This window comes from Symphalangus syndactylus, chromosome 18 (genome assembly GCF_028878055.3).
Source record: "Symphalangus syndactylus isolate Jambi chromosome 18, NHGRI_mSymSyn1-v2.1_pri, whole genome shotgun sequence".
NCBI lineage: Eukaryota > Metazoa > Chordata > Mammalia > Primates > Hylobatidae > Symphalangus > Symphalangus syndactylus.
The window spans coordinates 77,927,677-77,946,777 of record NC_072440.2 but is presented as its reverse complement, the minus strand read 5'-3'; the positions used below and the strand labels follow the sequence as shown (position 1 = coordinate 77,946,777).

General features: G+C 49.2%; 1 protein-coding gene across 1 annotated transcript in view; it reads left to right on the top strand.

The window, feature by feature from the left end:
- The window catches only part of LOC129468145 (sorting nexin-29), a 155,316-nt gene that overhangs the window by 85,689 nt on the left and 50,526 nt on the right, over window positions 1-19,101 (top strand). The window contains exons 9-11 of the mRNA XM_055253313.2: window positions 1,741-1,859; window positions 9,491-9,566; window positions 13,112-13,194. Of these exons, the coding sequence (XP_055109288.1) occupies window positions 1,741-1,859; window positions 9,491-9,566; window positions 13,112-13,194 (278 nt within the window). The remainder of the gene's footprint in view (window positions 1-1,740; window positions 1,860-9,490; window positions 9,567-13,111; window positions 13,195-19,101) is intronic.

Sequence of the window (19,101 nt, the reverse complement as noted above, 5' to 3'; positions counted from 1 at the left end):
GAATAGCTCTAACATAAAGACAAACTATATAAGTAATGTCACTTGTGGGCAGGAGATGACTCGGTGCACTTGGATTTGGAAGACCTGGGCTCCAGTCCCACAGCCTTGGTTCTGTTGCTTAGTGCTGATGGCCTTGGACAAGCCACACACTTTTTCTTCTTTTGCCTCCCTTCCCTTTGTCTGCCCCCCAACTTCCCTTCTTAAGTAGGTATGATTATGATCTGCTTTGGTCTTCTTTATCTACTGAGATACAAAATGATGTTTAAACCTTACGGTACAGCTGGCTGTCTGCATCCATGGACTCTGCATCCGTGGGTTCCGCATCTATGGTTTCAACTAACTGTGGATCAAAAATATTACCAAAAAACAATAAAAATAATACAAAAAAAAATACAGTATAACAACTGTTTACGTAGCATTTGGATTATATTAGGTATCATAAGCAATCTAGAGATGATGTAAAGTACATATGTGGGAGGATGTGCTTATGCAAATACTACACCATTTTACATCAGGGACTTCAGGCTAGGTGAGGTGGCTTATGCCTGTAATCCTAGCACTTCGGGAGGCTGAGGTATGAGGATCACTTGAGGCTAGGATTTTGAGACCAGCCTGGACAACATAGGGAGACCCTGTCTTCACAAAAAAACAAAACAAAACAAAAAATTAGCCAGGTATGGTGTCTCACACCTGTAGTCCAAACTCCTTGGGAGGCTGAGGCAGGAGGCTCTGCCAAATCCCAGGAGCTCAAGCTTGCAGTAAACTATGATTGTGCCACTGTACTCCCGCGTGGACAACAGAGCAAGACTCCAACTCTAAAACAAAACAAGGACTCGGAGCATCCTCAGATTTGCAGGGGGTTTTTGAAACGGTTGATACAGATGTAATGCAGATACTGAGGGACAATTATACTGCAAAAATACCTCCAGGTATTTATTAACATTGCTTGATTGCTCAGAGGCAAGTGCTGCAGGGGCAATTACTCGCAAACAAACCCAACCACACCGCCTGGCGTTTCGAAGATGGCACACATTTGAGTTTTGTACTTTGTGGGTAAGGTGACAATATAACAGATCATATGAGCCTGGTTAATAATTGAGCTGACCCCCTTTCTTGGAATGGACCCAGACGTGACTAGTCTGATTCTGTCCTTTTACCCACGGGGGCTCAGATGCAGCGAGGCAGAGCAACACTAGCCCCAGGTCAGGTGGCTGCTGTCATTTCAGAACCTGGAGCAGATGGCCTCTGATGCATGTGCTGTCCCCTTCCCCAAGCCTCTGTCCCTCCTCTTCACTTGGTGGCTTGGGCTTCCTCCAGCTCCCCTCCTCAAGCCCTGCTTCTTTCCAGGCAGCCTTCCATGACCTTCCTGGAATGACCTTCCTCCACAATCTGAGATGCCATTTACAGCTTCTTGCAGGATTATTTGGTTCATGTTCATGCCCCCCAACAGGCTGCAAGCTCCCTCAGGGCAGGGTCAACAGTATTCACTGGCTCTTTTGCCACCAGTAGGGAGCACAGTGCCTGGCATGTAATAGGTGCTCAGTAAACAGTGGTTGAGAGAACAAATGCAAGAGGTCTGGATCTGGACTCCACGCTCTACCTCCCAGCCGACACCTCCTCCTGTTCTCAGCCCTGCCGTGGCCTGGTTAGTTCTCAGGAGGGCACTGTGGATGCTCGTTGGTGAGTCATGCGGCCTCTGGGCTCTTTGGCCTGTCCTGCAGCTGTGTTCTTTCACCTTAGGCCACTGGAAGGGAACACCTGCCTCTCCCAGATGCACAGCTGGGCTCCGCTGAAGGTGCTGCACAATGACTCCGACATCCTCTTCCCTGTCAGTGGCGTGGGCTCCTACAGCCCAGCAGGTGGGTGTCTCCCGATTACTCCTTTCCTCCAGTGAGAGCTTTGGCTTCGAAAACCAGCAGGAATATCTGAGTTCCCTGGACAGGTAGGAATGGGAGCCGGGAGGCACGGGAGTCGGGGTGTGGTTCAGGGCCAGGGGAAGCTCATTGAGATGCAGAAGTGAGAGAGGGCTTGGCTTCTCTCCCTGAACCTGGGTATCCTGAGGTGCTCTCCGTGGAGTGAGTGTTGGGCTGAACCGGCTGGCAAGTCACCAGGGCCCTCAGGCCTGTTTTTCTCCCTTACCAGTGGCTCGTTGAACTTGGTCATTTAAAAGCTGACCACAAATAGTGACCACGATTTTGCCTCTTTGGAGATGCAAGAAGGTAACTTAACCCGTTTGTAAAGGCCCTGCTACCCTGTGCAGAAAAGCGCTTGGGGATCAGGAAGTAGCTTGGTTAAAAGCTGTTTCTGGGCTGGGTGCGATGTCTCATGCCTGTAATCCCAGCACTCTGTGAAGCCGAGGCGGACGAATCACCTGAGGTCAGGAGTTTGAGACCACCATGGCCAACATAGTGAAGCCCTGTCTCTACTAAAAAGACAAAAATTAGCCGGGTGTGGTGGTGTGTGCCTATAGTCCCAGCTACTCAGAAGGCTGAGGCAGGAGAATTGCTTGAACCCGGGAGGTGGAGGTTGCAGTGAGCTGAGATCGTGGCACTGTACACCACCCCGGGTGACAGTGAGACTCCATCTCAAAATAAATAAATAAATAAATAAATAAATAAATAAATAAATAAATAAGTCTCTGGTATGGGTAAGCATTTTTCCACCATTCCACATGGTTGAGCACGTGCCCGTGTGGTTTGTTATTGTTTTCTTTAGTGCAGGTCATGGGGAGGATGTGGTTGATCCCAGCTGGCTCGTGGGGTGCAGTGTAATGCAGCTGGCACAGTGTCTGGCTCAGAGAAGTGCCCAGTTGCTGTCCCTGCCCCCAGAGCACTGCTGGGTCAGAGAAGACTTGGCCCAACCCACTTAGGCACCTCCTCGTTTTCCTAGGAAGCGAATGTCCCTTCTCTGGGCCTAGATTTAGGAAATTATGACTGGAGCCCACTAATCACTGAGGAAGCTGTTGAAATTCTGAACTGGGGTGTAGACTCTTCCTGTCACTTGGCAGGGAGCAGAAACCTACTCAAACTAGCTCAAGCACAGAGGCAGGGCGGGGACAGTCACTGGCAGCAGGACGGGACCAGTCAGATGCAGTACCAGCTCTAGAAAGTTGTGTAAGCCTGAGTGCATTACTGCTCTGGCCGTCAGCATTCCTGGCTGTTAAATGAGGCTGAGTGCTTCCTGTCTGTCGGTTGCTGTGTCCTCATCTGGAAAATGGGGATGACAGTGACAATGAGAGCCAGCATTTGCAAAGCCGAAGGAGCCCTGCACTGCAGTGTGGCTGACCCTGATGAACTCATCTGCTCTTGAACACAGTCCCGTGAGAGTGGGGGGGTGTGATTATATCAGCTCCCTTTGAGATGCACAGTGAAGGTGCCCTGAGTTAATCTGGGGAAGGTGCCAGGCACATGCCAAGGCCCCTGGTGAGAGCTTCATGGACATCTTGTCCGTGGCCCAGGAGCTGGGGCGTTGGCATGGAGGGTGCTTTCTTGACTTGGTGGGGTGATGTCATCTTTCTCATGTGGCCTCCTTCCACTTCCTGATGGGGGTCTGCCCACCTCTTCTTTTCCTAGTCCATCTTTTTTTTTTTTTTGAGGTGGAGTCTCACTCAGGCTGGAGTGCAATGGCATGATCTTGGCTCACTGCAACCTCCGCCTTCCGGGTTCAAGCGATTCTCCTGCCTCAGCTTCCCGAGTAGCTGGGATTACAGGCATGTGCCACCATGCCTGGCTAAATTCTTTTTGTATTTTTAGTAGAGATGGCGTTTCACCATGTTGGCCAGGCTGATCTCAAACTCCTGACCTCAGGTGATCCACCCTCCTTGGCCTCCCAAAGTGCTGGGATTACAGGCGTGAGCCACTGTGCCTGGCCTTTTCTAGTCCGTCTTTGCTCCCTGTTCATTCTCATGCCCTCCTTGGCCCATACCATGCCTCGGTCACATGACTTTCCTTACCAACTGGAATGTCTCACTGGGTTTCAGTTGAGGTCCCCTAAAAGTGACAATCTCGTAGGCCTAGCTCATGTCTGCAGGCCAGGCCACAGAAGTCCTGCATTTCTAGACCATCCATGGTCCAAATAGCCAAAGGTTAGGGGTTTGGTGACCTTGCCGATGCCTGTTCAGCAGCAGTGTAGATGCAGGCAGGTCATCTGAGGAGGGGCAGGGGCTGGGAGAGAGCAGGTGGTCCCAGGTTGTGTCTAGGACCCCTGGGGAGTTTTGAATGTGTGTTCACAGGCTCTGTCTCATGAATCAATTTCCTGCTCACCCTGTCCCGTTCCCCATGGAGGGGGCCTTGTAGTTGGGTTACTGAATTATTGTGGGACCGTGAGGTGCTTGCAGTAGGTGGTCCGATTGTTTTGGCAGCTCCTTGGCCGCTTAGCTTGGCCCCCTGAACCATCAGACATCCGGGTCAGCTCCTTTGCCGCTTAGCTGGGCCCCCGAACCATCAGACATCCGGGTCAGCTCCTTTGCCGCTTAGCTGGGCCCCCTGAACCATCAGACATCCGGGTCAGCTCCTTTGCCGCTTAGCTGGGCCCCCTGAACCATCAGACATCCGGGTCAGCTCCTTTGCCGCTTAGCTGGGCCCCCTGAACCATCAGACATCCGGGTCAGCTCCTTTGCCGCTTAGCTGGGCCCCCTGAACCATCAGACATCCGGGTCAGCTCCTTTGCCGCTTAGCTGGGCCCCCTGAACCATCAGACATCCGGGTCTCCTTTTTCGTGCATGTTGGGCTTTGGTCTTAGAGAACCCAGAGCTCTTCCTACTCTTCTGGGCTTTCTGTAGCAAGTGTCTCCAGGGAAGGTAGCTCCCCATCAGCCTCTAGAGTCCTTGCAGATTTCCTGTGGTCCCACACCTGGCTGTCAGCTCGCAGACTCAGCTGCATCTTCTGCTGATGGGACCTGAGCTCCAGCTGATGTTGAATGCACTCTCTGGAGATGACGTGTGCCGGCGTCAGCTAGCATTTCCCTTCACTGCAGTAACGATGCTGTCAGGGGCTTGCGAGCTGGGACAGCCCGGGGGCTGCACACAGGGGCAGGACATGGCATAGGAAGGAACATTATTCCAGGACTGTGTCAGGATGTTGGACTCAGAGCCAGGGGAATGGGTAGCCTGATTGGGACGCCAGGTTGCATCAAGTCCCTTCTGTCCTGATGCCCCATTTCCATGGGAGGTGTGGGGCCGACTGGTGCCAAGACTCTGCCTGCCTGCCCAGGTGGCCACCACCACCATTTCTCCTGAGACTCCATTCCTTTTGCTCCGTTTCTGCCTCTTGTCCCTTCTGAGGGACATCTTCCTTCCTTAGCGATATTCTGACATTCCCTCTCATTCTGGTGCCACTTCGTCTTTTAATGGAGACTTCCCACGTGGAGGGCTCCTCACCTTAGGAGACTTTTGTCATCTTTGAACACGCTGGTGCCTTTGCAGTCACTGCCAGGGGGAATAGTTAGAGAAGGCAAAGGCACTGCCTGGGAGAGGATGCTTTCTGCAGCTGAGTCTTGGGAGGGAGAAAGGAGCAAAGAAGGGGGAAGCCTGAAAGGAGTTCTCCTGAATCTTGGAAGAGATAACTCTGTGGTTTAGGGAGGAGCTTTGGAGTTGCTTTTCTTGGGTGACAAAGCCATTCAGAGAAGGGGACAGTACCCCAGGTTGTAAGAGGAGACCCCAGACAAGCAGATGAGGACTGGGGACCATGCGTGGTTCCTCTGGGAGTGCGTGGTGTCTATACCTGAGCAAAGCAAATTCACCAGCATTGCTTTCCAGTTGCAAGGGAGGGAGAGCTACCCAGGTTTATTTTGAGTGGGAATAGTAAACGGGTGAAAAATCACCGTCAGTACAAGGTGATATGACTGCTCCTCTCTTCACTGAGGGTCCTGTATTTAGTGTTGGGTTTTAGGAAATGCACAATTTCCAAGGGCTTTCTTAGGTTCCTTTGAAACCTTGGGTCCTGAAACCCTTTGTTTCCCCATCAAGTCTAAAGTTCTGTTTCTCCTTGTCCTCATGTTGGATCTTGGGAGTTGTTTGTTGAGGTTGAGGAGGGACTGTGGTAGCTCTGCCATGATCTGATGTGATTGGTTTTAGCGCTTAGCTCTTAGTGGGCAGTTTTACTGTTTTGGTTGTCAGTGTTGCGGTGGCTGGCCGGACACTGCCCTGGTTGTGCTTCCCAGTCAGCTTATACGGGTCGTGTGCTGTTTGGGGTTCCTGGTTTTCTTTATTCAGTCTTCCCACTGGATCACTGGATGCGGGCCTGCATGCTAAAGTGGGTACAGGCTCAGCTCTGCCATTGGATGGACCAGGGTTCAAACCTTTGCACTTGTTCTGTGATCTTGAACAAGTTGCTTAAATCTTTGGGATTCATTTCCTGATCTGTAAAATTAGATAATGGTGTGTCTTGGGGGCCTTAAGGATGAGACCGTCTATGCTGTGTGCACCCCAGAGCGTCAGGCCCATGACAAGTACGAGCCAGTCGTGGTTGTGCATTGCGAAGGGGCCCGTGGGCAATCACCTGGGACCGCGTGGACGTTGTGTCCTCACTGAGCGTTCTCATTGAATGCGGAGTGGATCCATGCCTTTGCCCCAGTCGTGGATTTCCACTCTGCGTGTTGGAGTCCCTGTCTTTGCTTCAGGGAATGTAGTCTGACTCTGCGTGAGTTAAATTAGCAAGGATGACACGGACATGGGGCACCTGCTGTAGAAGGCCCCTTAGATGGTATGGAGCCTTTGGACCACGGGGCAGTGGACACGACTTGTGAGCAAAGAGGGGGAGGTCATTTTGGGGGCACTGAGCAGTCTTGGATCCCCCTGGCTCTGTGATGGGATGAAGGGTGGGTGCCGTGCTCTTGTGAGCTTACAGCCTAGTACGACATAAGATGCGGGGGTTGTGAGGGTCAGGATCTGTTGGTAGGCACAGTGGGGTATCCCAGTAGAGCTTTCTAGAAGGCAGTTAGAGATGTGGGACTGAGATTCAAGACAGGTCCGGGCCAGAGGTGAGGGCTTGAGCGCTGTCATCTTCACGGAGGTGAGAGCTGTAGCCAAGACCTTGCCAGATGTGCCGAGGGTGACAGACGGCTGTGGGGCCATGATTCAGGGCCACCTTCACTCAGGAATCAGAGAAAAGATGGTGGGGAGGAGGGCCGGAGATTAGTGTTAGGAAGGCTGAGAGAGGGGAGCGCCAAGCAGGAGTGGGTGGTGGGATGGGGCTGAGGGAGGGGTTCCTTGGGCAGTTCCGGTTGACCAGGTGGGAGGATGAATGCCTGAGGTAGCCAGGATCTGTTACTGGGTGAGTTGATGCCACCCTCACTGAGCGTTCCATTGAGTTTTACATGCGTTAAGATGTAACATTTGGGAGTCTCAGGCAGGAGGGTTGCTTGAGGCCAGGGGTTTGAGACTGGCCTGGGCAACATAGTGAGACCCTGTCTCTAAAATAAATAAATAAATAAATAAAAATAAAAAATTAGCCAGTCATGAGGTTGCATTCCTGTAGTCCTAGCTGCTCAAGAGGCTGAGGTGGGAGGATCTCTTGAGTCCAGGAGTTTGAGGCTGCAGTGAGCTATAATTGTGCTGCTGCACTCCAGCCTGGGTGACAGGAAAACCCTGCCTCTAAAAAAAGGGGGAGGTGAAGTGGACTTGAACTTCTTGAGAATTCACAGTCAGTACAATAACTTGATGGAGACAGCAAGGTAGAAGAAAAGGTTAAAATAATTTTTTTTTCCTGGTAAGTTTCCCTGAAGTTCAGCACCTACAGAGCTGGGGGTTCTTGGGGCGCCTTGAGTAAGCCAGGCAAAGATGGAGGGAATGGCGTGGAGGATGGAGGAAGGCACCGAGGTGTGCTGTCTCCATCACTGTGTTCCTTGTCCCCGATGCGGGGCTGGTTCCATAGTGGGCATTCACTAATAAGTTTCTTTTTCTTTTTTTGAGACGGAGTCTCGCTCTGTCTCCCAGGCTGGAGTGCAGTGACATAATCTCGGCTCACTGCAACCTCCACCTTCTGGATTCAAGCAATTCTCCCACCTCAGTTTCCCAAGTAGCTGGGATTACAGGCTTGCACTACCTCGCACAGCTAATTTTTGTATTTTTAGTAGAGATGGGGTTTCGCCATGTTAGCCAGGCTGGTCTTGAACTCCTGACCTCAAGTAATCCACCTGCCTTGGCCTCCCAAAGTGGTGGGATTACAAGCGTGAGCCACCGCGCCTGGCCCAAGAAGTTTCTTGAGTGAGCAAGGTTTCTCTCCTGGGTGATACTGGCCTTAATGTCACCATCCAGCCCAAGGCTCATGGATTTGCATGTTTTCCTGGAAGGAGACTTGAGCAGCAGCGAATGCATTTATGAAAATTGTTCAGGTCTAGCCTGTTAGTTCCAGAGACTGCTTATGGCCCCACTTCTTGTGAATGCCTTTCCTAAATGCACTTAATGCAGAGAAAAGTGGCCTTTTTAGAAAGCCGCAGACATTGTCAGCAATTAGACCATGCTGCCCTCTAGTGTCTGACTCAAGGCACTACAAGCAGGAGCAGTTTATCTTAACAGCAAGCTGATTCATTATACCCGGTTTCTGACGTTGGTTCTGAATATGCACTTCATGCATAATTCTAGGTGGCTCAAGGTCGAAAATGTCACAGGCCAGGCACAGTTGCTCACGTCTGTAATCCCAGCACTTTGGGAGGCCAAGGCGGAAGGATTGCTTGAGCCCAGGAGTTTGAGACTAGCCTGGGCAACATAGTGGGACCCTCATCTCTACAAAAAAATAAAAAATAAATTAGCTCGGCATGGTGGCACCCACCTGTAGTCCCTCCCAGGTACTTGAGAGGTTGAGGTGGGAGGACCACTTGAGCCTGCGAGGTTGAAGCTGCAGTGAGCCGTGATCACACCACACACCACTGCACTCCAGCCTGGGTGACAGAGTGAGACCCTGTCTCAAAAAAAAAAAAAAAAAAAAAAAGTCACAGGTTAAGGGGAGGTATAGGGCTTTTTTTTTTTTTTTTTTTTTTTTTTTTTTTTTTATGGAGTTTCGCTCTTATTGTCCAGGCTGGAGTACAATGGCACGATCTTGGCTCACTGCAACCTCTGCCTCCAGGGTTCAAGCGATTCTTCTGCCTCAGCCTCCCGAGTAGCTGGGATTACAGTCATGCACCAACATGCCCAGCTAATTTTTGTATTTTTAGTAGAAATGGGGTTTCACCATGTTGGCCAGGCTGGTCTCGAACTCTTGACCTCAGGTGATCCACTTGCCTCGACCTCCCAAAGTGCTGGGATTACAGGAGTGAGCCGCCGCGCCCGGCCAAGTATAGGGCTTTCTATTTCTACAGTGACTGATGCCAAGTCTGAGATGATCTCTGAACAACAGGAAACAGCTGATTAAAATCCAGCTCGCAGGCGAGATGGTGAAAAATTTCTTAGTCAAGTGATGTAGCAGATGAGCCAATGTTTGCATTGTGTCTCTGTCTTCTGGAGAACACGGAGTGAGAAAAGTGACCTCTTTCTGTGATTGCCCTCTCTGCACAGATGCTCCCCTTGGAAGCCTGGAGAACGGGACAGGACCAGAGGACCACGTTCTCCCGGATCCTGGACTTCGGTACAGGTTAATATTGAGAAACCCAGTTGCCTTTGGCATTAAAACATCCTATTCACAGCTGTGCATTTTATTCTTTTTTAAAGATAGGAGTGCACCTGCTAGGATTAAAGGGCAAGGGTTTACTTCACATTTATGTTCAGATTTAGTCTTTTTTGTTGAGATGGAGCCCTGTTCTGTTGCCCAGGCTGGAGTGCAGTGGCGCAGTCTCGGCTCACTGCAACCTCTGCCTCCCGAGCCTCCCAAGTAGTTGGAGTTACAGGCACACACCACCATGCCCAGCTGATTTTTTTGTATTTTTAGTGGAGATGGGGTTTCACCATGTTGGCCAGGCTGGTCTCCAACTCCTGACCTCAGGTGATCTGCCCCCCTCGGCCTCCCAAAGTGCTGGGATTACAGGCGTGAGCAGATTTAGTCTTTACATCACAGAAGATGCAGTTGCCCAGGGTCTTAGATCATTACTCCCTCAGAGACACTGTATAAGAGATGGTAGATGTCGAATGTCAACACCTTTTGGGGCATATCTGGGTGCCTCCTGTATTGTTATTTTCTTTTTTTTTCTTTTTTGAGATGGAGTCTCGCTCTGTCGCCGAGGCTGGAGTGTGGTGGTGCAATCTCAGCTCACTGCAAGCTCTGCCTCCCAGGTTCACGCCATTCTCCTGCCTCAGCCTCCCAAGTAGCTGGGACTACAGGCGCCTGCCACTGTGCCTGGCTAACTTTTTGTATTTTTAGTAGAGATGGGGTTTCACCGTGGTCTCGATCTCCTGACCTCATGATCTGCCCGCCTCAGCCTCCCAAAGTGCTGGGATTACAGGTGTAAGCCACCGTGCCCGGCCTGTTATTTTCTTAATTTAAATATTTGTTGATATTTGATACCAAGATTTGACAATCCTAGTGTTGTATATTTAAGCCATTTAGATGTTACGTAGCATTTGTGAAGTGCTTAGTATGCTGTCTGGCATGTAGTAAGCACTATATAGGTTTTCTTTTTCTTTTTTCAAATAAAGTATCTCATGGGGAAATTGAGTTGTCCCAAGTTGTTGGATGCTTTTTTTTTTTTTTTTTGAGACGGTCTTACTCTGTTGCCCAGGCTGGAGTGCAGTGGCACAATCTTGGCTCACTGCAACGTCCACCTCCTGGGTTGAAGCGATTCTCCTGCCTCAGCCTCCCAAGTACCTGGGATTACACATGTCCACCACCATGCCCGGCTAATTTTTGTATTTTTTCAGTAGAGACGGAGTTTTGCCATGTTGGCCAGGCTGGTCTCGACCTCCTGACCTCATGTGATCCGCCCGCCTTGGCCTCCCAAAGCGCTGGGATTCCAGATGTGAGCCACCACGCCCAGCCTGGTCATAATATTTTTATCTAGCTTGGGTGACAGAGCGAGACCCTGGATGCTTGGTGGCAGAACCAAAATGGACACCAAAGTCTTTATTATGCCACTGCCATCCTTGCTGCTCTTACTGTTTTCTTCTTCTGTCTCTCCTCTTGGTTGTAATTTGGGGTTCCAGGGTTCTATTACATCCTTATTTTCAAACTTAGCTCTAGAGTGGAACTTCCTGACTACCGTAAACCATATTAGATGCCATGGTCTCACCTGGAACAGGCAAAGGTTCTGCTCTCTCAAAATGGCACTGCTCATAGGAAGCTTGTCCCAGTTAGTTCAGTGTCAGAAGGAATTGGTGTTGCCACACCCTTCCAGGGCATGGAGTCTTTTTTTGCTATTTATTTTAGAAAATGTGGCTAGGCGTGGTGGCCCATGCCTGTAATCTCAGCACTTTGGGAGGCCAAGGTGGCAGGATTACTTGAGGCCAGGAGTTCAAGACCACCAGTCTGGGCAAGTGAGACCCTGTCTCTACAAATAAAACAACAACAAAAATTATCCAGATGTGGTGGTGCACGCCTGTAGTGTCGGCTACTTAGGAGACTGAGGTGGGAAGATCACTTGAACCCAGGAGTTCAAGCCTTCAGTGAGCTGAGATTGCACCACTGCACTCCAGCCTAGATAACGGAGTGAGACCCTGTCTTAAAAAAAAAATTGGAAAATGCAACAGTAAATGAAAAAAGAAAATCACTCTTAACCCTGAACTCCGTTACGTTGTTGGTGTTTTGGTACTTTTCCTCCTAGTCATGGCGTGTGTGTGTGTGTGTGTGTGTGTGTGTGTGTGTGTATCTCTTAACCATGTGATGACCGTGCTGTTCTCACCAAAGATACTAAACTTTATTTTTCATATTGTAAATTATTTGTAAACATATACTTGATTCTTATTATTCCCAGTAGTTATGTTCTATAAAGTCGCTTTGAAGACTGAACCAGTGCTCCTAGGGGAAGCACAGGGTTTAATTGCTTTGAGCCTCTGGTCACACATTTTGTTTTTGAGATGAACTGTTGCTCTTTTGCCCAGGCTGGAGTGCAGTGGCGTGATCTTGGCCCACTGCAACCTCTGCTTCCTGGCTTGAAGTGATTCTCCTGCCTCAGCCTCCCAAGTAGCTGGGATTACAGGCATGTGCCACCACACCGAGATAATTTTTGTATTTTTAGTAGAGAAGGGGTTTTGCCATGTTCGCCAGGCTGATCTCGAACTCCTGACCTCATGTGATCCACCTGCCTCGGCCTCCCAAAATATTGCGATTACAGGCATGAGCCACCACACCTGGCCTGGTCACAGCATTTTTATCAACTTATCAACACATAACCTGGTTTTATGTCTGTTCCTGTTTAAAGACACCTTGTTTAATGTATACAGTTGATTCATTAACATTGAATTCACAGCCAGCAGCACTGTAAGCCATGCCTGAATGAAGCATCTCTAACTCACAAATTATCTCCATACAGCACATCACAGCCTTCCTGTGCTTAGGAACTTTTGGCAATACCACTTCAGCACTGTGCTTAGGGACATTTTAAACAAAGAAATGAAGTGGAAGAAAAGGCCGGGCATGGTCGATTGTGCCTGTAATCCCAGCACTTTGGGAGGCCGAGGCAGGTGGATCACCTGAGGTCAGGAGTTTGAGAGCAGTCTGGCCAACATGGTGAAACCCCATTTCTAGTAAATATACAAGAATTAGCCGGGTGTGGTGCCGCGGGCCTGTAATCCCAGCTACCTGGGAGGCTGAGGCACGAGAATCGCTTGAACCCAGGAGGTGGAAGTTACAGTGAGCCGAGATGGTGCAAAAGAAAGAAAAGTGAAAAAAAAATGCTAAAAACATGGCAGTGAATAGACAGCAAAGAGGATGCTTGTTTACGGTGTAAGATCTGAGGTCCCAGCTGTTCGACTTCAGCTGAGAACATGCATATTAGGGAGTGAAATTATTGGCCTCTGCACGTGTTCATGAATGATTGTGAAAGCACCTCAAGTATTGACTTTGGGGTTACAAATAAATTTTAGTGCGTAGATGAATTTCCAAATACGGAATCTGCAGATAACGAGGCCTGACTAATTTCTGATCTAGTAGAGGTACCAGAGTAAACCGACCTCTGCTAGTTTTCGGAGTGGTGAGGGTGTGTTCTTTCAGTGGCCGAGTGTAACTTCCTTCTGCCTGCTTTTTCCTAGTGTGGAAGCCAGCTCTCCAGGCCACGGAAGTCCTCTGAGCAGCCTGTTACCTTCTGCCTCAGTGCCGGAGTCCATGACAATTAGTAAGTACTTTCGCAGCCACCTCCACCAGCTCTGGGATGACTTCTGGCCCATGTCTCATGGCAGTGCCTTTGTGCTTGTAACCCTGTGACTGTGGGTTCAAGTCAGGTGTGTACGTCCCTGGTTTTAGACTAGAGGTGTGGTACGTGCTTGTGGATTTCCAGAACCGTGGTTAATGCATGGCACTTGGGTGTGTGCGCGCTAAAGGGCGTGCCTCAGGGTGGAGCAGCATTGCCGTAGACTTCTGTGGTTCCAGGTTTCAGGGTTTGCCTCCCATAATGCAGTTAGCTACAGAGGACCTATTCTAGTTGGATTTGCTTTGTAACTCTGGAGGACTCATTTTTGTAAGTGAAGAAGAACGTGCCTCTCCGAGATGATTAAACTTTGCTAATGATCAGGCTTCAACTGTTTCCAACTTTACTACCTAGAAAAATTATTAGAGATATAGCAAGGAAGACTAGGTTTGAATGGCTTTGTATAACAAAGAATAAACCAACTGTTGTGTAAACTGACGGGTGCTCCTGGTATCTCACTCATGTCTTGAGCCAGCATTTGTCCCATGGCCTTCCCTGGCTGCAGAGGGGGCACTTGTTCTCAATTAAAAAAAGATTAGCTTTTGTTGCTAAGGAAGGAAGAAGGAGTTTGGGAGGCACCCAGCATTTTCTGATTCAAGGGTGAAGCAGGAAGTGAGCAGACACTGTTATATAAACCAACAGTTGGTTTATTTTTTGTACACAGAGCCATTCAGATCTACTCATCTTGAAGTTCATGTGGTTGAGGAGATGTGATGGAAATTTCTCTCTACCCAGAGGTAGATGGGCTGGGGCCGGCATGTGGCTCCATGGCCATCAGAGACTGGGACTCCTCCTGTCTTGCCTCGTAGACCAAAATAGCTGTTTTAGCTCCAGCCATTTCATTCTCATTCCAGGTGTCAGGAAGGAGGAGAGGGCAGAGAGACTTTGTCTGTTTTACATATAGGATTCAGGGGCCTGAGCTTGGATAGGGAAAAAATTACAATGTTTTTCATTTAGCTCTGGGTGAATTGTAGTATTTTCTTCAATTATGATCATTCTATTTTGATGTAATTGGTTTCCTTTGTGATAAGGTATGTTTTATATATTTTAATACATTTTCCTGAAAAGGAGCCCTTGGTTATTCCTAGACTACAGAATGGGCTCTTGGTACAAAAACGGTGAAGCCCCCCAACCTTCTCCCTAGAAGGTGTTCATAGTATACCACTCGTGTTTTGGGCCAGCATTCATCTCATGGCCCCCCTTGGCTGCAGAGGGGGCAATTGTTCTGGATAAAAAAGAAATTAGTTTTTGTTGCCAAGGAAGAAAGAAAGAGTTTGGGAGGCACCCAGCATTCTTTGATTCAAGGGTGAAGCAGGAAGTGAGCAGACACCGTGAGGCCGCTACATGGGAACGGCTGGCCGCACTTTTTGTATGTGAGCGTGTGTGGTTTACTGTGGCGCTGCTCAGCCCTGAACTAGGCTGAGCAGGTGTTAATAAATCACTCGGTCTGTGGGACATGGGGTGGGTGAGTATGTAGCTGGCTGCTTTTCACCTGTCAATCTTTTGTTTACCACAGTACTGTTACTTACCCTATAGTTTATTATTCATTTTTATTTATTTATCTTTTTGTAGAGATGAGGTCTCATCATGTTGTCCAGGCTGGTTTTGAGCTCCTGGGCTCAAGTGATCCACCTACCTCAGCCTCCCAAAGCGCTAGGATGAAAGGCGTGAGCCACTGTGCCCGGCCTACTACAGTTTCCTTTTTTTTTTTTTTTTTTTTTTTTGAGACAGAGTCTTGCTCTTGTCTCCCAGGCTAGAGTGCAATGGCATAATCTCAGCTTACTGCAACCTCCACCTCCTGGGTTCAAGCGATTCTCCTGTGTCAGCCTCCCAAGTAGCTGGGATTACAGGCCCATGCCTGGCTAATTTTTGTATTTTTAGTAGAGACGGGGTTTCGCCATGTTGGCCGTGCTGGTCTTGAACTCCTGACCTCATGATCTGCCCGTCTCGGCCTCCCAAAGTGCTGGGATTACAGGTGTGAGCCATCATGCCCAGACCATAGTTTACTTTTAATGATGCACTTAAACAAACTTGAATTCCTTTATTTTTTGAAAAAGGAAGTTTTATCTCACTACTGTAAATGGAGAGTCACTATGAGTTAACGAAAATAGCAGGTCGCTGTAAAATGAAGACAGTGGAAGGAAACTATTACTAAGTGTGCCTGGCATGGTTGCCTGCCCTGGGTTCTGATTGAGACCCACTCTCGTTGTTCAAAAGAGAGATGACTGCTGCTTCTTTTTGGCCCCGGCCTGTGGCAAGGATCTCAGTCTTCATACTGCTGGGAAGCTCTGTAACCACCAGAAAGACCAGAAGTGGGGTGATCTGCAGTGCAGGAAAGCCCATCTGGGCGCAGCTTCTGCACCTAGCCCTTTGGAAGTGCTTCTCCAAAAGCGAATTGTGCTGGAAAAGTAGGGTTGAAACCAAACAGCCACATCCTGCCATCAGGATGCTCTTTATGGCCCCACTGACCAAGAAATCACGGCTTCTGTACTCAGTGATGACTTCTTGACTTCAGTTGAGGAAAACAATGAAGTTCTGTAGTCAGACGTGGTGGCAGGTGCCTGTAATCCCAGCTACTCGGGAGGCTGAGGCAAGAGAATCACTTGAACCCCGGGAAGTGGAGGTTGCAGTGAGACAAGATGGCGCCATTGCACTCTAGCCTGGGTGCCAGAGCGAGACTCTGTCACAAAAAAAAAAAAAAAAAAAAGAAAGAAAAGCTAAAATAAAAATTTTGGGGAAAAAAACTTTAGGGATAAAAACCTTGATGAAGTTCTGATTGTTGGATTTGGTCACAAAGGTCATGCTGTTGGTGACATCCCTGGGGTCTGCATTAAGGTTCTCAGAGTAGTCAGTGTCTCTCCCTTGGTCCTATGCAAAGGCAAGAAGGAAAGACCAAGATAATACATTTTGGTGGTGAAAACACAGTAGAAATATGTTTTTATAAGCCAAAGGCAAAGAGATGGGTCAGCGAGTCACATTAGAAAGGTGTTGAGGATACGCTGTTACTGAACTGATGGTAATGGAGCGGACTGAGGATGGGAAAAGAAGCCACCTCCTGTGACTTGCTGGGATCTAACGCCACAGCACCTTCCCAGCACCTACGATTCTGTCTCTGTGTGGGCAGCACCGTGGTGTAGATGGACAAGACGTGACTCTGGCTGTGAGGCACAGCTACTGTAAAGAACACTGCGTTTTGATTTACGGGCATTTTGTTTTTAAAGAGCAGCAGCCCCGAGATCACACCTGCGAGCCTTTGTGGGCGCCTGAGTAGGGCTGCAGGCATCCCTGTGTGCCCCGGCAGGTGTCCGACATTCTGGTTCCCAAGAGTTCCTGCGGCCGGGGCTGAGGTCCCAGCATCTCAGATAAACACGGTTTGCTTTGTCAGCTGCGTCTCAGGTCCACGTAGAGCATGGTGTCTGGGCCTTCCTCAGCCGCTTTCTGTCTTTGAGGAAGTCACTGGCCTTGCCTGTGCATTTTCACTGATGACATACATGCCCTTAAACATGCTCGAGTTAGGCCAGTGACAGGCACAGATTGTTTTTCTTGTTTTGACTCAGACAATTTTTTAGAAACTAAATTGTTTTATGATTTGGCATCTTGAGCAAGTTTGGGACATATCCAGAGCTTACACCTTGAATCTCTGAAGAAAAAAATGTCACCATGTCTGCATTTGAGGCTTGATACTTGGTAGAAATGTGGTCTATGGTTAGGATTGTGTGTGGGTGGCCGGGGCAAGGGGCTTCTGTCTTCTGCGGTGCCTGTACTTTTAGGAGGTCTTCAAGGACAGCGCTGTTGTCTCTCCTGGATGTCATCCAGCACAGATGAGGGGTCAGGAATCCTGGAAATTTTGAGCGAAGGGTGGTTTTCAATTGTGTTTCCCCACCCTGCCATCACCTCCTGTGTCACATGCAAGAGGAGTAAGAAGAGTGGGTCTGTCTAGGTGTCCGGGGTGTTTGCTTGGGCTACCATAACAAGGGCCCACAGATAGGGTGGCTTCAACAACAAAAACTTATTTTCTCGGCGGGCACAGTGGCTTATGCCTGTAATCCTAGCACTTTGGGAGGCTGAGGTGGGGGGAATCACTTGAGGTCGGGAGTTCAAAACCAGCCTGGCCAACATGGTGAAACCCTGTCTTTACTAAAAATACAAAAAATTAGCAGGGTGTTGTGGCGGGCGCCTGTAATCTCAGCTACTCAGGGGGCAGAGGCAGGAGAATCGCTTGAACCTGGGAGGCAAAGGCTGCAGTGAGCTCAGATTGCACCACTGCACTCCAGCCTGGGCGACAGAGCAAGACTACGTCTCAAAAAAAAAAAACTCAAAAAACTTATTTTCTTACAGTTCTGGAGGCTGAAAGAGCAAGATCAAGGTGCCAGCAGGGTTGATTTCTGGTGAGGCCTCTCTCCTTGGCTTGCAGATGGCCACCTTCTCTCTCTGTCCTTATGTGGCCTTTCCTCTGCAGGCACATCCTGGTGTCCCTTCTCTCTTCTTATAAGGACACTGGTCCTGTGGGATCAGAGCCCCACGCTTATGACCTTATTAACTTTAATTACCTCATTAAGGCCTTGTCTCCATATAGACTCGGATTGGGTGTTAGGGCTTCCACTGGTCCATTTGGGAAGGGATACAATTCAGTCCATAACATGAGTTGTCCCGGGAGTGAGTGTCGCAAATGCCGTCCCAGTTCAGATGGAGCATCCCATCGCTGCATGTGAAGCACCTGAGATTCTACTCTGGAGCAGTCACTCGACTCTTGGAAACCCCAGAGGAGCTTGGCAAAGAAACTCATCAGCTCTGCCCCCCGAAGCAGTGAATGCTTCACTCACATCCCGCCAAGTGGCTTCCCTGGCTTCGTGTAATAATCTGCGCAGGTGGCTGCCTCTGTACTGTAATTGAGCTAGAGCTGGGTTATTTAATCCTCAGTGCCTGGGGATAATTGTGAAGTCTTCTGTGGAGCAGCCTTTCCCTCTCCGGTATCTCTGAAATTGCAAAGGGTGTTTTGTCCTGAGGCCTTCAGAGGGACTGTATTCTTGTGGTTATTTACTACTGAAGAGAAGATGGTATGTCCAGACCCACATGATTGCTCTCCTTCTGCAAGGCCCTCTGGTACTTCAGAAAATACAAAAGCCTATTATGAAAAAGTTAATTTTTTTTTTTTTGTTTTAGACGGAGTGTTGCTCTTATCGCCCAGGCTGGAGTGTAGTGGCGCGATCTCGGGTCACTGAAACCTCCGCCTCCGGGATTCAAGCTATTCTCCTGCCTCAGCCTCCTGAGTAGCTGGGATTACAGATGCCCACCACTACACCCAGCTAATTTTTGTACTTTTAGTAGACGCAGGGTTTCACCATGTTGGCCAGGCTGGTCTCGAACTCCTGACCTCGTGATCCGCCCACCTCAACTTCCCAAAGTGAAAAAGTTAATTATTTAGCAAAGCAGTGAAGACAGTTTGGAGCAAACTAAAACACCCATAATTCTGCCTCAGGGATGCAGAATTTCTGCAGGTAGGTTCCCAGTTCTTGTTTCGGGCACACGGAGCTGTACCTGGGGTTGGAGTTGCAGCTGGGCCTGTTGCTCTCGGGAGGCCATGTGCCCTCAGGGCTGGGAGGGCACACTCAGAAGCTCAGCTGCCGGGGCTCAGGTTCCAGCTGAGTGGCCCCAACCCTCTCCGTACCCATGTCCTTATCAAGACAGAGTGACAGGATCAACACCCAAATCATGGGCGGCCATGAAGATAACTGTGATGTGCTTAGAACAGCATCAGGATCAGAGTTAAGAGTCAAATAGGCCGGGTGCAGTGGCGCACGCCTGTAATCCCAGCACTTTGGGAGGCCAAGGTGG